Genomic DNA, 17,494 nt, shown 5'->3' with positions numbered 1-17,494 from the left:
AAACCATCCAAAGCCATGGCCATGCTCAGAGTGTCTTCTTACCGCAAGCTCTTTGAGGAGGATACCTGGAGTCGAAATGGAGGATTGAGTATGCAGTGTGCAGGGCAGTACCGTGCCTCCGCCAGGTCAGTGTGGGCCTCTGGATAGAAGGCGGCTCCTGAATTCGAGCTGCACTTAACCAATTTTAAGATATTTAGATTTGACTCTAATGTAAGTGACAGAATCAAGTGCTATTCCCCCGTAAAATATATAGAATTGAAGATTTTAACAAGGAACAAATGTTTGTGAATCTGGATGATGCGATTGTAAAGGCGTTTCCTGAATGAAGACAAATGCCTTTTGTGCTCATGGGAAAAATTACATCATAGTCTACTATGCTCATTTACTGTAAAGGGCAGGGCCAAAAGGCACTGAAGCATTTAAAGAATGGTGCTGTTCTGTAGTCAAACATTTGTGTTTCATTTCTCTAAATACAGCAAACGAAAGTGTCACGCTGTACTGTGTACTATGCATACAGAAAGTCAAAAGCTGTCCCTGAAGGTGGTTCAGATTATCTCCCCTATAAGATTCAGTCCAGTCTTTGGTACTTTGTCCTCTCAGGGCTGCGACTGTCGATGAGTGTGACTGTGACAAGTTAGACTTTGTAGCTGCCAAGGCACTCAACAAGGAGGGTCTGAGCCAGTTTGTTCAAGACCGCACCATCATCGCTGCCCTCAATGACCGCCTGGTCCGGCTTATTGAACTGGTGAGGACAAACACTATTACTGCTCCCAATGAAGCATCAGCACTTTATTTTCACTCTGCTGTGTCATGACTTTTGTTCTTGGTAAATGAAGCAGTGGATCTACACATGGTATACACAGTATGTACCTGTTCTGTCTCTGTGCCCTTTAGGCCCATTGTTTTGAGGAGGAAAATGAGTCTCTTGAATGTCAGATTGTTGAACTAGAGGAGAAGCTGAACAGTCGACAAGCCTCCTCCAGCATCACCCCCACTGTGGCCGAGCCTGACTGTAGTCTGGATGCAGTGGTGGAAAGACTGCGCAGGGAGAGGGTAAGCTCCTGCTGCTGCAGCTGGGTGTGTCTGCTGCATGTTTCTCTGAGTGCGTATGTGTGTGACATTCCTAAGTTTGGTTTTCTCATAGATGGTCCATTGCACTTCCCATCCCATCCCATCAATTTTACTTCAGTTTGTACAGTGGCAGGCAAGCCCAATCTATAACCTTGTCAAGATCCATCACTGTCTTCCCTGCGTCTCTCTGCAGGATGAGATTCTGTGCGACACAGAGGAGTTGCGGAAAGAGCTTGAACTTCTGATGAAAGCGTATGAGAAGGCTGCACAGCAGAGGATCGTCTTTCAGCAGGAGCGTCAAGATGTTGCTGAGGTAATGGTAGTAAATACGATAGGATCTGACAAGTTGGTGGAAGCCAGGGCTATAACCAGGATTTAGAAACACTGAGATCGTGAGTCTGAGTCATTCAACTAGATTATACAACCTGAATGAGTAAGTTGAAGTTAAATGATTAAAGAAATCTAATGTGTACAGTCACACTATAGTGACATTCATAAAAGGTTTCTAAATCAACTACAAGTTATTAAATAAATTGGACAAACCATTAAATAACCATTAATAAACTATTAGCATAAATAAAGACAACTTTTGAACCTATTTTTGAGAGAAGGATCCCTTAAATTAGGGTATGTTCTCAGACCATCTTAGCTTGTGTTCATTCCACGTTATTTTAACAAATCAGATCTCTAAATGAACCTTGCTACAGAGAATCAAACCCAACAACCAATATTAGATTTGATTATTTATTTTTATTTATATTATATATGTATTTACAGTATATTTATTGTAAAGTGAAAAACAAAGGCAGATGGGAGGAAAAGAACGCCTGAAATTAAAGCAGTACCCTGATTTTTTTCATAATAATTCATAGTATCAATTAAGCTCCAAAAGGTCTTGATCCTACGTTTCCCGTAATACAACCAGTAGCACCTTTCCTTGGACCCTCCCTTGCCAGGTAAATTCTCATTTAATGTCCCACTCAGTAATGTGCGGTTTCTTTTACAAATTTGAAGTCTCCAAGCTCAAGTTGAACCCCAATGATGCCATTTCTTAGTTAAAGACTGGTGTGGCACTACAAAAAAAAGGCATAATGTAATGATCATGATAATCACCTTCATCTTTTTTTTTTTTATGTTTAAAAAACATTTTAAAGTATTCTGGGTGCAGTGGTACAAGTTATGAGACCTCCATTGTGATAATGTACCTCCAGCACTAGGTGGCAGTGTTGTCAAGCGTCTCCCTGCTCCTCCTCCCCTCGGCCTCCTGGTGAATCAGCTGAAACTCACCACAGCTGCTCCTCTGTATCTCTTCCCAATGGGTGTTGATCACCAGCAGTCACACAGTCCTGGCTGGTGGCCCAGTGCAACCTGAGCCACCAACTTTTCTTGTACCCCCCCCCCACCTCCCACCCTCCATGCCAAAACCCATCTCCTCCCAGCCGGGCCAGATGCGAGGGAGGTTTTAATTTCTCCCTTACAGATGTAATGCAGGCTGTGAAACGGTGCTGTAATGTTCCTGCTGGCTCAGTTCTCTGGTTCTGAATTGGAAGCAGCTGCAGGGTGACAAGACTTGGTGGGAAACCGGCCGGGAGGAAGAAGAAGAGCAGGGATGCGAGGGAGAGTAGCAAATACTACACAGCTCAAACCACAACTAGCTGCAGTTACACAATGGTAGACTGACGATGATGAAAAGAGGCACTTTTGGTTGATTTTAAAGTATATTGCTGGATATTGTGTGCTTCTCCCCTGACAACTCTGATTAATTCTTAATGGCCACAGATTTCCCCTTTTCATTACCCCACAGTGATTTTTACATTTTTACATGTCTTTGTGTTTCACCAGTGTCTTACATCAGCAGACCTAGTTGGCTGCGGTTAAAAGCAATTGCACAAGTGAAATAACTTCTATAATATTCACCACAACTCAAATACAAATACAAAAAAAGCGGATGACTGTAGAGGCTCACTGTTTCATATGCAGTAGGTGCAGGAATATTAAGGTGCTCTCGAAGTGGTTACAGAAAAGAAAATGTTCTTCACGCTCTCCTAGGCAGAACAAGCAGATACGTTTGAGTGTCAAAAGCCTTTATTTAGCAGGAATATTGGATGAAACGCCTACTGGTTTACGACCTCGCATTGTCCTCATCAGGGCGGACATCGAAAAAAAAAAAACAGATTCAACTTATTTTTATCAATCAGCTTCTTGCTGTGAGCAGTGGGGTCCCACACAAACCCATTTTTCTATTTTTTGGTTATTTAACATGACAGATTCTGTTTTTCTCTGTGGCTTGTTTTCATTGGTTGGAGAGAAGTGATGTCGTATACGTCTAAGCACCAATGAGGATTGGAATCAGAATCTGAATCTGATGACAGTTGATTGGTTGTTACTCAGTTTTTGACTGTTAAGGTCTATAACTATATACAACACCTAAACATGTATTTTTGCATTGTTAGGCATGAATATTTTAAGTTTATAAAGAAATATTTCAGATTTGTGTGTTTTCAGGGGTTTTAAAGCTGCCCCATTCAATATTCTTATATTAGAAATGGATCAAATAAGCATGTGTAATGTGAATGATGTCAAATTGAATTATCCCCTCAGCTCTATGGAGATGCTTATTTGGCTTTCAGCTCCTCATTTTAGTTTTCCAGTCTTGAGCTTTATTGCTCTGCTTCCATCTCATCAATCTCATCAGCGCCGTTTCCAGTTGTTCTGGAAAAAAAAGTTCTGATTAGCCCACTGTACACCACCTGTTCAGCAATAAACTGCTGTCAAACACAGTTAGCAACCATCTGGTGAACATAATTGAATGTTAAGCAGCTAAAGAATCAGATATTTCCCTCAGTGGTTGGTTGGTGGAGACCAAAATGGAGCTAATACAAGAGTAGATATTGGTTTTCATCAGCTGTATATAAACAGGACACCAAACAAATACTGATGTTTCTCTCCTGGATGATAAAATGGGCAACTGTTGCAGTCAGTGTGACATATTAGTACTTTTATGAAGTTAATATATCATTGTTGTGTTTCACAGGTTGTCCTGCTGCCCACATTTGGCCAAAAAATCAATTAATGCTGCTTTGATGTTGCGCAGAAAGTGATTTATAACAAGTATCCCTCCCGCTGCTGGCTGATAGGTGGACAAAGGCAGCAGCAGTGGGGCCAGACTGCTTACTGCTGTCCATCAGCTTCCCTGCTACCCTCCCAGCAAGGCTCCACCAAACTCCACCACCAAACTCTGCAGGTCTTCAAATGTGAATGCATGCACCCACAGTAATTGCATCCAACACCAATTAATCTGGTACTTTAAAAAGAGCAGATGAGTTGAGAACCCCTGCTGGCAAATGGATTGGTGGACAGAGCTTTTGTGTCTAGTTAGCCTCCTTCTGATCTTCCTCCTCCTCCTCTGCCTCCTCCTCCTCCTCCCCTTTCCTCTGCATTGCGGTGTCTACTTGCTGTTCAGTGAAACAGGTGGATGTGCCGGTGCTGATGATACTTAAAATGGTTGTTCAGGGAAGAAACAAAGACGAGACTTTTTCTATTTTTCTTCAGCATGTGGTGTGATTTAGTTCCCAGACTGCAGTATTCCTCTAACAAATGAAAGTGAACTTTACTTTCAGCCTTGTTCTCTGTTAACTTGATTTTCTCTGCAGGAAGTGGATGCTGTGACAGTGGGGTGTTTGGCGCTGAGGGAGCAAGTGGCTATCTATGAGGAGCAGCTGGCCAACATGGAGGCCCAGCACAAGACGGTGAGGGGAGGGCAAGGATATATAGCTGCAGTGTGATGAAACAGGAGGAGTTTTTTTAGCCATGAAAATGACTCAAAATGTAGCACTTAGGTCAGACAGGAGTGTTGGAGAAATGCCCAGACCTATGGTTACAAACACAGCTGTGATGACCCCAGTCACCTTGTTGAAGCGCCAAAAAAACATCCCTGTCAGCAGAAGCATATGGGGAGAGGATTAAAACACAAAATATGTAATCTTGTGAATTGTGCAACAAATCAAAAGCAGGCCCTTGTTTAATTTGTTGTGCTGTGGTCTCTTAAAAGAATTTGACTTAATTTTCTGACTTGGTGCAATTCGTTTGGGTTGGTGTGAAAATGGTAATTGCACGTAGACGTGGACCAAAATAATTACCCCAAGACCCTTTTGCAGGAGATGGTCTCAGTCTGATCCCGAACAAAAACTCTTTGTGGTAGGAAAGTGATCCAACCCCAGTCCGACCCAACCGCCAGGTGTACTTTGAGCTAAAAGGTTCCCATTATTCAGGTGTGCTTTGCATTCTGGGCTGCAGCAGAGCATGCTAACTGTTTCTACTAGTAGCGGTTAGCCGCAGAATGAACCGCTCATGTTAACTTGGATAACAAAGCCTCTCTCCCATTGAAATATGTGAATCCATTGCACATGACTTCTTTCTTGTATTTATCTTCTTCTTTTGTAAGAACTAATCAAACAAACTAGCTGTTTCCCTGTTTCCAGTCTAGTGTTGAGCTAAAATAGCTGTCTGGTCCCTGTAGCTTTGTTATGTGTTCAGACATAAGAAGAAGCAAATTCTTTGACGTGGCACAAATGCAATTCAGTAAGATCTGTCCAGACAGGGTAAAAATGTTTCAACTTGCACAAAACATTTGTGAGGTAAGAACGCATTTAACCACATTTCTCAAAATGTCAAATTATTTTAAAATGGGCATATTTGCAACCATATGTAATGCACACCATTTCCTACATCACATCTACATACCCTGCTCTCTCCACCTTCTACAATATTCTCCACCCTGCCAGGAGATGACAGACGTGCCACAGTATCAGATCTAGAGGCTGTAGGCAGAGAGAGAGGCAGCCGAAGCAGGACCAACTCCATCACACTGTGTTTTTCCTCTGCAAAGCCGGGCTGCCCGGCGTTTAACACACTCCCTCAGGGACACGTTCAATAACTCACAGTCCGGGAAATGCAGCTGAATACCAAATGGAAACAGAAGTTCCCTTTGTTTTATTAACTGTTGTTATTATCAGCACTCCCAGATACCCCATATTCCCCTGACAAATCGGCAGCCATGTCGTTATTTAGGTGGAGGGAAAAGGAGAAAAATGGTAGACTGACTGCAGCTCAGTAACAGTTCATTTTCTCTGTAATTGATGTGGGGTTTTTACTGAAGGGGCTACGTATTGGAAGCTGAAGACATACATGTTGAAGTCTTTGATGCATGTGTAAATGCATCAAAATGTGTGTTTGTATTGGCAGAGGTGGATTGTAAGGAAATACTGTATTTTAGTACACATCTAGAGTACTTGTACATGAGTATCTCCATTTCATGCCGCTTTATACTTCTATTGCACTCCATTATGGAGGCAAGTATTGTACTTTTTACTCCACTACATTTATTTGCCAGCATTAGTGTCTTGTTACATAAAAGAGAAATTGTTACATCTCTGAAGTAGATAAAATTAGCTGAACCTCGACCAGCTACAGCAGTAAAATCTTACTTACCCATCAATGCATTGGTAGTAATATAATAATACATTATATCCTTATGAATAATGGGCCTTTTCATTGTGAAATTACTGTGTACAGTATTATAGATTTGTTATGAGCAGCATTTTAATGCTGTAGCTGGTTGAGGTGGAGCTCATTTTGATGACTGTGTTTTGCAGCTTGATCAATAGTAACACATCATACTTTATAGTGTGATCACATGTTTTATTTGTAAAATCTGGATTTGCCAAGGACCTACAACTGTAAAACAAATGTGGAGGAGTAGAAGTGTAAAGTGGCATTAAATGAAAATGCTCAGGTGAAGTTATATTTAGTTACATTTCACCATTGATTAAAAGGATCTGAATATACTTCATCACTGTGTGTTTATATGTGTGGCATGTATGAGCAGGAGGTGGAGAGTCTGCTGGAGCCAGCTGGACGATCTAGCGGAGCTGCGGCGGCTCTTAGATTTGGAGGCCCTGACATCACTCCGGCCTTGGATGTAAAGGAGTACTACTGCCAGCTGGCTGAGAGCCTCCAGGTACAACACGCTGTAGCATAAAACACATAAACATGTCATGAAGTGGAAGCCTTTCTGTGCCAAATGCTTTACAGTAGCATGTCGGTGTGTATCTTTAGAATTACGAGCCTATGAATCATATCCAGTGAATTAACCTCATCCATGCTTGTGGTGGAATGTAACTACGTACGTTTACTCAAATATGGCGCTAAAGTATTTCTATTTCATGCTGCTTTATACTCCTACTCCACTACATTTCAGAGGGAAATATTATATCTTTTTTACCAAGTGTTTTTATTGGGATATCTGCATCACATACATCTTTTGTACAGTACATGTAACCCAATTTTATATTAGTATAATAACACAACACATCACACACCCCAAATACCCTAAATGACAATGGCAATATCAAAAGTAGTAAAGAAAGGAAACAAACAAACAAAGAGAAGGAAAAAAAAAAGTGTGTTACACATAGGGCTGCATAATCGATCAACATCAAATTGACTAATTTGCCACAGTTGAAATGAATCCACAGACTGCAGGATTAGATAGAATTGTTTCGGTGAGAGAGTCAGGTGGCTGATGGGGAAAGTGAGGAAAGTTATGGCGAGCAAAACTGCGAATTTGAAAATATCTAAATGAATGTGATTGTGGAAGATCAAATTTAGTCTTAAGAATTTCAAAAGAAGTAAAGACTTTGTTAACAAAGAATTGTTTAAAACAAACCAAACCTTTGTCCTTCCACTGAGAGAAAATTGGATCAAGGGTTGAAGGAGGAAATAAATAGTTGTCACAGATGGGCATTAGTGAAGAAATAGAATCAATTTTGAATCGGTGTCTAAACTGTCTCCAAACCTTTATGGTAGATACAACAATTGGGTTAGAAGTGTATTTGGAAGGATATGAGTTCAAAGGGGCGCAGATCAAAGCTGATAAGGAGACAGAACCACATGAGCGAGCTTCCATTTGACACCAGTCTGTGTTGGGGGAGTTGTACCAAGTGTAGATTTTTTGAATATTGGCTGCCCAATAATATGCCATAAAATTAGGAAGCGCAAGACCACCATCTTCTTTGGCTCTTTGTAGAACAGAATATTTTGCCCTTGGAGTCTTTCCTGCCCAAACAAAAGATGAAATTATTCTATCCAGTTTTTTAAAAAATGATTTAGGGAGAAATATAGGTAGACATTGAAAAAGGAATAAAAATCTCGCAACCACATTCATTTTAATTGTGTTAATTCGGGAAATATTATATCTGACAGCTACGTATTCTAGCCCCTCTCAGATTATTATTACTGTATGTACAGAATGGCATTAGTGTGGCTCCTTGTAATGTTTCATTCAAATGTAGTACAAATTTTATCTGAATGTCCAGAAAATCAGCAAAATAAAATCAGTCCACTTCTGTTATATGAATATTAGGAGCTGAATGCATTGAGGTAATTGGCTGTTGGAGATTTTTTTTGTCTCTTCATTTGATATTTAAGTGCCATGCTTTTGTTAAATCCATTTCCTGTGGACTTATATACACCAAATGTTTCCATGCATAAACATTTTTTTGCAATTTGTTTTTAAATGTCCAGTGCTTCCATTCACATGCACATAAAAACTGATCTCTGTAAATATACTTTGAGTTATTAGTTGTATCAGAGAGGAAAAAAACCCTTAACTCTTCCCATTGTCATGCAACTGTTGAAATGATCTACTATTTCTTAAAATATATATATATATATATATATATATATATATATTAGAGAAAATTCAAACAAATGGACATAAAATAAAAGATTTGACCCCTTGGAAGGGACTTGGCACCTATGTTGGGAAACATGGGACTAAACTACTGACCTGAGCTCGACCTCGATCAGCTACAGCAGTCAAATACCACTTACACATTGATGCATCAGCATTAAGAATCTAATATTGTCATATGTGATGTGATATCAGTGACAGGGGCCATTTTTCTACGGAACAAGTACTTTAAATGGAAAGACCATTTCTTCCACCACCAAAACACACTTAATAAACTAGCTGTCATCCTCATCCTCCTGCTGACCACTTGACCCCTCCTATTTTCACCACATCGTCGTCTCTCTCCCTCTGAAACTGCCAGGTCAGGTCCAGATGTAAATCTCTACTTTCACAAATCACACAACGATACTCCCACTTGTTTTCTTTCCCTCTTAACACAACACCAGGGAAGAACTTGAGAATCAGAGGGGCAGTTCTGGACCCGAACAGAATGCCTTTGTCTACCTGTGTGTGTGTGTGTGTGTGTGTGTGTTCGAGTGAAAAGGTGCTGCATTGGGGTCAGACTATAGCTCCGGTGGGTCTGACCCCCCTCTGGGGCGAGGATGTCTGCCCAGTTCATAGGTCAAGGCTGTAATCAGACTGCTGGCCGCCTTCCCAGGCTCCTCAGCAGAAATGGAGTGGACACTGCTGTGTGTGTGTGAGTGAGTGTGTCCTTCATTTGTAGGCATGGCTGAAGGGTATCTGGCATATTTATATATTTATGTGTCTGCCTAGATGCGTAGGTGTGTTTCTTGTTTCCCCAAACTGCTTCTATTCACTCCCTCTCCCTCCCATTCGGTCTCTTCTCCCGCCAGCTGGACACCGTCCTGTCTGTGCCTGGCCTCGATTACAAGACGTAACCGTCTCCATGCTAAAATGATTGCTATTGGGTTTGAACAGTAATGGTGATTGCTGGCTGACTCCCACACACCTGTGCACCCTCATGTTGCTCGTTTCTGCTGCATTTGTTCCATCCAATCAGGAATGTGGTGTTCACAAGGAGAGGTTTATCCATCAGCCGGTATGAGAGCCTCTGATTGCTCTGTGCTGTCAAAGTGCACTTAACAGGCCAAAAGAAAGCACTATCCTCCATGTGCTGAAACTGACTCAAACCGAAAGGTCAGGTAGCTTTTTTTTTTTTTTTTTTTTTTGTATCTCATCTTCTATCTTTGCAGTATGAGTGTGGTCCAGCCTCTTCTGCTGTGGTTCGCAGCGCTGATGGGAAACAACTGGAAGTGAGAGGAGCTACAGGGTCAACAGTGAAAGACTTGCCAAAGGTGAAGGACATTAGTGAGATGAAGATGCTGGTAAGTGGACTCTTTTTTTCACCAAATTTCAAAGGGCCTCTTCACCAAAATTACTCATAAAAGTACTTCAACTTATTGTGATTTGGCTTTATCAGCAAAGCTTTTAAGATAACCGTCTCTGACAACACGTTATACAAACCTCTACAATAGACATTGTTTAGTTGATCAAACTCCTGCAAAGAGAGGATTAAAAACCAACCAAAAAGCAGCATACAAATTGTATGTATTAAAAGAAACAGCCCCGCAAACGTCTCCAAATTATCTCTGTGCACATTTGCATTGTGAGAGGAGCATATTTCAGGCTTAAAGCAAATACTCAACATTTAATAGCTTCCTTTGGAAAAATGTGTATTCGCCTTCTTGACAAGAGTTCGATGAGAAGATTGACACCAATAATCGTGTCTGTCTGCTAAATAAGAAGCTACAGCCAGCAGTCAATTAGCTTAGCTTAGCACAAAGACTGGAAAAAGGGGGAAACGGATAGCCTGACTCTGTCTAAAGGAAACAAAATCAGCCTACCAGCACCTCTAAAGCTCATCACACATAACACAGTATACATCATTTTTTTTACTTCGTACAACACTGAAGTGGAAACAAGGAGTTGAGGTTTTACTAGGGTTAGTTATGTGTCAGACTCTTTCTTGGCGAGATGCAGTCACTTTCTTTCAAGTAATTTTCTGCTAAATAAAGTTAGCTGGCTGCAGTACTGGGTATCCATGTTCTAATCTAGCTTTTAGCAGGGAAGCGCACAACCCTCGAACTATTGTTTTAAGAGATGGTCACAATTGTTGACTGAGTGTTCTGAGGATTATCCAGAGTAATCAGATATTGTATCCTGAATGAAATACTGTGCTTTGAGCGCCACTCTGCCTCCACATACCAATTTAAATCTGAAAGACTGATATCTGTAAACTACTGCAAATTAAGCTAAAACTGCCTACATTGCTCGTTCCACTACTACTAAGTTTTTGGGCGGGTGAATCGACCCTTGAGGTCTCACAGTTACACGCCATTTAAATCCTTCAGTTACTACCTACTGATACAGATCTTCCCATAATACATTTCTCACCTCTTAACTGACGAAGAAAAGTGCAGTCTCACAACCCACAACTGGCTCTGCATCGGCCATCAGCTCCTAAATCAGACATAATGGTGAAAATGAATGGTTTCCCACAGCAGGCGAAGGGAGTGGGGAGCAGCTGAGTGACAGCAGAGCAACAGTGTGGGAGATCCTGCTGACCAGAGTGTTTACTCTGCGGACACTTTCAGCAGGAGATGTGAAGGGCTCGGCTTCAGCTCAGACAGGATTTATTGCCCTCCGTGTCCTCAGTTATTAAGTACAGTCTTTCAGAGCGCCTGCAGTGTCATAAACGTCTTTAAACTTCACACACACACACTGACTGGAGACTTCCTCTGCAAATGGAAGAGAGGACATAAACCTTCATCGGATGTTTCTCATCTCAGGCAGCAGAAAAATGCCAGGAAAGCAAAGGGGGCTCTGACTGAAATAGACACCAAAGAGACGAACCAGGAAATGATATGACTCAGGTTAACTCACCAGGTGACTCCAGGAGGAAGAAACCACCCTCCTCTAAGTCTCTTTAACATCCATCAGCGGTCAGACCACAGCTGATGCTGAACCACATCAGTAACAAACATGGTGGTTTGGTTCTCATTACTGAGGCTGTAGCTCTACCTCCAGCTCTTTAAATAAACAGCCTCGGTAACCACAGCAGAACTCTCCCAACATCATCTACTTTTCTCTAATATGCAACACACAGTCCCCAGATCTGCTCCATCCAGCCTGACTGATGGACAGCACGGCTCGATGTGCTCTGTTTCCTCTCTCGCCTGTCTGGTTCGCCCTCGGGTCCGGTTCCTCACCGAGACACAACATGGCCAAACAAACAGATTGCAGTGAAATCAGCCCTGACGCAGAAATGTATATAATAGAGCAGGCACTGATGGCGCTGTACGCCGCTACTCGCATGCACACCCGGCCAGGCCTCGCTCATCATGCCAGGGAGAACGGAGGAGTGTGTGAGTAAGTGCTCGACCAGGTTGGACAGTCATCATCAGCCTGTGAGTTGTAACCGGGGTCTTCCTCTGCTCACATGATCTCGCTGAAAGACGAGTGCGGCCGCCTGGATCCCCATCTGGCTGTGACAGCTAATTGTTGAACTTCTGTGATTGCTGTAATTACTCACGGCAGGACACCACAGCCACAGACACAGGGGGGAGGGAGGGAGGGAGGGAGGGATGCTCCTGCATTAGTCGGTGGTAATAGTAAAGGAGCCTGTTTTATCTGTGCAGGTCGGGTTGATTAGCATACTTAAGTTTTAGTTAGTCGAAGCTCAATTTTGATCTATTTTTATATCAAGAATTGATCAAATGACTGTGTGTAATGTGAAAGTTGTTGCTCGTGGTGACCAGCCCACAGAAAATGATCCTCTCACTCTTTAAGCTGGACAAAATGTGATCACCAAAATCAGCACAGAACACCTAGATAGATTTAGGGCCTTTTGTTGACAGTCATCCACTCTGCTGAAGTGTTCTTGAACTCGAATGCCATCCTACTCCAGGGCTGCTCTTCATGAACCAAAAATGACCATGAAGGCGAACAATCGAGATTCAGTGCGACTACATCACTACATTATGACCAACACCATAATTAAGTAGAAATCTTTGTTTTTGTGGGTATTTTTTGAACGAATAACCATTCGCTGCATGTCGTCTGTATTTCTGTAGATTTCAGAGCTACAAAAGGAGCTTGCTGAGCTTGAGAAGTGTAACGAGGAGCTGGAGGAGGAGGCAGAGATGAAGAAGGCTGCAGACATGGACGAGATTGCTGAGTTGGAGGTTTGAGAGTAGACTGATTATTAATGTAATCATAGGCTGTGAAGGACCAGTGGTTTGGACTAATTCTGTCATTTAATCTCACCCTCTAATCCCACCACCCCGTGTGTATGTATGTGTGTGTGTGTGTGTGTTATATAGTGTACTATAGATGAAATGCAGCACCAGGAGGCTGACTTCCAAGTGCAGATGAAGGAGCAGTGTGAAGACTACAAGGAGCTGCTCAGTGAGAAGATGGCCAGAGACATGGAAATAGTTGCCTACAGGTCAGACAGTCTGGCTCTATTTTTAAACTGGTTTTCTGGTTTTAAATCTGATCAAGGTGTGTTTGTGTGAAACTGCTTTGAATAGTAGATGTTCTGGGCTTTACAGTCTGTGAGTGAGCTTTCAGACAAACAAAAAATGTTCTTGAAACTGAAAAATTATCTTGGGATTGTTTATAGGATACCCGTTAGCTCATCTTGGGGTTGATTCACACACATGAATAATATGAAACCACTAGAATTACTGCCTCTCGGTCGAATTCCTCCACCAACTAGTCAAGTTGCTGTCCAGACTTAAGATTAGTGTCACCACTTCAGTATCCAGCCAAATGTGAAATATGGGTCTAATAAGTGTTTTTGCTGAACATTATGATGTCACAGTGAACAGTTGACCTCTTTTGACATAAGATGTCATCACTTCACCATATTTACTATTAGGTGTTGGTGGGAAATGCTTTAATTAGTATAAGAATCCATGAGTTATGGCCAAAATCATGTTTTGTGAGGTCACAGTGGCCTTGACCTCTGACCACCAATATCTAATCAGTTCATCTTTGAGTCCAAGTGGACGTTTGCGCCAAATGTACTGAAAGTCCCTCAAGGACCTCCTGAGATATCGTGTTCACAGATAACCAGAAAACGTAACTTCATGGCTGTTACCATGCAGAGGCATAAACATTTCAACATGTAAGGTTACAAATGGTATAAAGATAAAATTAACATTAGAATTAGACTGAATTAGTACATAACCCATGAATATGAATGTGCCAAATGTAAATCTAAGTAGGCTGTATATACTCCAGATAGAGGTGTATACATGCACCTACCATATGTATATGAAGCCATTTAGTAAATATATTATTACACAATATTTATGCCAGAACTCAATTTTTAACGTATCTGTATGTAAACATTAAGAGCTCCTAGAAACCAGAGTCAGTCTATAGAAACTCTCTATACATCAGATCATTTGTTTTAGGGGTTGGAAGATATAATGGATCTTTCCTCCTGGGGTTGACTTTACAGCTATAATTATATTTGGACGTTAAGACTGAATATGCTATAACAGACCATAATGTTCAAGTGCTGACCCATTTTGTAGTGAAGAGCTGCCACTCTTCACTGGTTTGGTCGTCACCCAACCCTTCACGACTCTCATTCCCCTCTTAAATAGAGCTGCAGGTTATTATTCTTAAATGAGAAGCCTACATTTTGTCATGTGCAGCACGGGTACAGCAGTTATAGAGGGGAACATGAGACGTCTTCTGGACAGTGTGGTCTAACTGTTAGTGAGACTGTCAGTCAGTAGGACGACATGAACCGCCTCTCTGGGGCAGAGATGGACAGCTGGAGGACATGGAGGTTTTCATGCCAACCAAAACACTGCACCAGGTGGTTTTGCTGATTAGTTTGCCTTCTCCTGTTAGAGGTGTTCAAGGCATAAAGTCAACTGCTTTAGTTTCTGATTGCAATTAAAAAGTACAGCCTCTGAGCCTTCACTGACATGTCTGGTAGATTCCCGTCTCTGCAGTAGGGGGTCGAATGAAAACAGACGGCCCCTGTGGTGCTCAGTAAAGTGCCACACATTATTTAAACCTGTCGAGGAGAACGAACTGTTGGGAGCAAAACACAGAATGATCCAGGGATGATTTCATTAGATTTAAAATAACTCGATGCGCTGTTTACCTTTTGACATTCTTTACATAGTGAATGAGTCACAACGCACACAAGAAAATGTGGAAATGAGCAAATGACGTGTCCATTGTCACCATTTTTTTCTTAACATCAACAAGAAGTTTCTGCATAAGCATCATTGTGAATGATGCCCGGACTATTTCTGCAAGATCCTGTGAAGTCCAACATTGTCCAAGCATCTTTGATAATGTCACCTGGACATCTGTGATGCCAATAATAAGATTTTCCTGCAAACAAAGGATTGACATCACGGGCCAACTGGGGTAAAAAGAAAACCGCTCCTGTATATGATGCAGTTTCCTGTATGTGACCTTGAGGATGTTTCATGTCATTCCCTCCTTCCACTGAGGTTATTTAACCATCTGCCATCCTGGTATGTGGATTGACGCACTTCAGCCATCTCATCCTGCTGCCACGGACTTCCTCCCGGTCCCCCCTATCGCCGGTCCGACTGCATCTGACGCCCATGGGGCCCTGCTGCAGACCCGAGCTCAGACCCTCACAATACCTCATTAGAATGGGCAAAGAGGACCTCACACTGTCACAGCGCTGTGTGCTGGGCCGCTGCCAGCTCTTCTCCACGCCAGCCTGTTAATGTCAGCCCTCCTCTTACACACATTTCCAAATTCGCCACAGTTTTAATTCCCCATCGTTACCCAACAGACTGTCCCAAAGACATTTAAGGCACAGGAAAGGCACACAGTCGATGCCAACTCTTTTTTTTAATTTACTGGATGTTTTGTCATCCCTGATTAAAACCATGAATAAGAAATGAAAATGGTGGTTGTTTATGCTCTCCGTGCCGTGGTAAACTGTCTGCACAATAGACCCTAATGACCTCAGGCTGCCATTACCGAGTGGCTTATCGCCTGTGAAAGCATCTCGGAGCAGTTTAGGCAGATGCTCGCTGGTTTTGCTCACAGCTAATGTGAATCATATTACTCTAACTCATTCTGCTGTTCATTGTGGTCTGCTCACGTTGCTGCATGACACAGCAACAAGTCGCTCAGCAAAGGACAAGATCCTTAGTAGTTAAGTGTACATGAAGCAGTGGATGGCTGTACTGTAGGTCCAATCTTACAGCTGCTACAATCAATATTTCTTTACTAATTAATCATCAAATGACTCCAGCTCCACTGAGCTTTATAGCATCTTTCAGTTCATTGTTTTGGTTTTCTGGCTCACAACTTTTCTGTGAAAAAACCCCTGTGCACTCCCTGCTCAGCGTCAAACAGCAGGCAGACACAATGACCCACTGATAGACACAGAGTCAAAAAGAGTGAAGTGCTCATGTCTGTCTCTTAATTAAAGAGTTTGGTCTAGACCTGCTCTTTTTGTAAAGCGTCTTGAGATAACACTTGTTATGAATTGCAGCTATATAGATAAGGATTGATTGATTGACAGGTGAACAGTTAGTTCCAAGATCAGAAATGAACTTTGAACCTCAATAAATGGCAATATTCATTCTTTCTGCTAAACTTGGACTACAGCTGATTTAGCATTGTTGTTCTTCCAGTTTGTCACCAATAATTTATGTGTTTATGCATTTCTCTGGTTCAGGAGTCTGGTGGAGGAAGAGGAGGTGAGGCTGTGCAACCTGTGATTTGAGGCCGGAGAGTCAGACTGGCTGGTTGGAGTGAGGCCCCCCACATGGATTAGAAATTAGACCAAAGAGAAACATGAAAAACAAACCCAAATCAGCACTAGGACGAAGCTTATGGTACCAATGCAGCAATTTAAGCAGCTGTAAACTTATCATGACAGATTAATGCCGCCTGGAGGCCTAAGCTGGGCCATTGATAACAGGTCGCTGGCAGATGACCCCGAGACTCCAAGAAAGATGGAGCTGTCTAAAGCTGGTGGGAGGACGAGGGCTGTGCAATGAGTGTGTCCATTCAGTGTCTGGTGGGGATATTTCCTTAAGTGGGTTTTATCTTTACCGGCTCACTGATACGATTCATAAATGTTTTGTCCCCGCTTTGTTGAACAAGCCACACACAAAAACACAGATACACACACACACATTGGAAGTAAACTGTGTGGCTCTGTGGACTCGCACCACCTCGTCCATCACTCAAACTCTGGTCTGATTACCAGCTCTTAACCCTTGACCCCTTCACTGTTACCAAACGTATTGACAGCTTCGCTGACTTTAAGCATCTTACCTCGCTTTGCTTTTACAGTGATACACTTATGTCGGTTTTACATACAACTGACAGTCAAGTTTGCAGTGTGCTGTTTGCTTTTCAAATGGTTCATGAAGTTGTTGTTTTTTTCTGCAGCTCTTACAAAACGAGCACCTGGATGTTTCTACAAGAAAAACTTGTGTGATTCATTATTTCTCCTTTGAAAAGCACTGCCCCAATTTGCTGTCATTTCAGAAATAAGCATTTTGTAATACAATCCTCTGTAATTTTTTCCTTATTTTCTACACGACTTCCAAGCTGTCTGTGATAAATCACTTTTGGTTCCTGCTCCTGCACAGACGTCAGAATGAGCTTTAGATTTAT

At 42.0% G+C, this 17,494-nt stretch overlaps 1 protein-coding gene across 1 annotated transcript; it reads left to right on the top strand.

Moving 5' to 3' along the window:
- Positions 1-15: 15 nt before the first annotated feature.
- On the top strand, positions 16-17,166 carry vimr2 (vimentin-related 2). Its single transcript, XM_070837215.1, has 10 exons — positions 16-125; positions 601-745; positions 895-1,053; positions 1,265-1,384; positions 4,725-4,820; positions 6,959-7,090; positions 10,039-10,170; positions 12,919-13,029; positions 13,168-13,292; positions 16,545-17,166. The coding sequence occupies exons 1-10, from the start codon at positions 16-18 to the stop codon at positions 16,585-16,587; spliced, it is 1,173 nt and encodes a 390-aa protein (XP_070693316.1). The 3' UTR covers positions 16,588-17,166.
- The last annotated feature ends 328 nt before the right edge of the window (positions 17,167-17,494 follow it).

Source organism: Pempheris klunzingeri, chromosome 9, assembly GCF_042242105.1.
Source record: "Pempheris klunzingeri isolate RE-2024b chromosome 9, fPemKlu1.hap1, whole genome shotgun sequence".
Lineage (NCBI taxonomy): Eukaryota > Metazoa > Chordata > Actinopteri > Acropomatiformes > Pempheridae > Pempheris > Pempheris klunzingeri.
Note: the sequence above shows the minus strand (reverse complement) of the source record. Positions and strands in the feature narration are given on the sequence as shown.

Coding starts and splice junctions, on each gene's coding strand:
- vimr2 (XM_070837215.1), top strand. CDS start 16: ATGGCCATGCTCAGAGTGTCTTCTTACCGCAAGCTCTTTGAGGAGGAT. Junction 746..894: donor TGGTCCGGCTTATTGAACTG/GTGAGGACAAAC, acceptor TGTGCCCTTTAG/GCCCATTGTTTTGAGGAGGA. Junction 10,171..12,918: donor TTAGTGAGATGAAGATGCTG/GTAAGTGGACTC, acceptor GTATTTCTGTAG/ATTTCAGAGCTACAAAAGGA.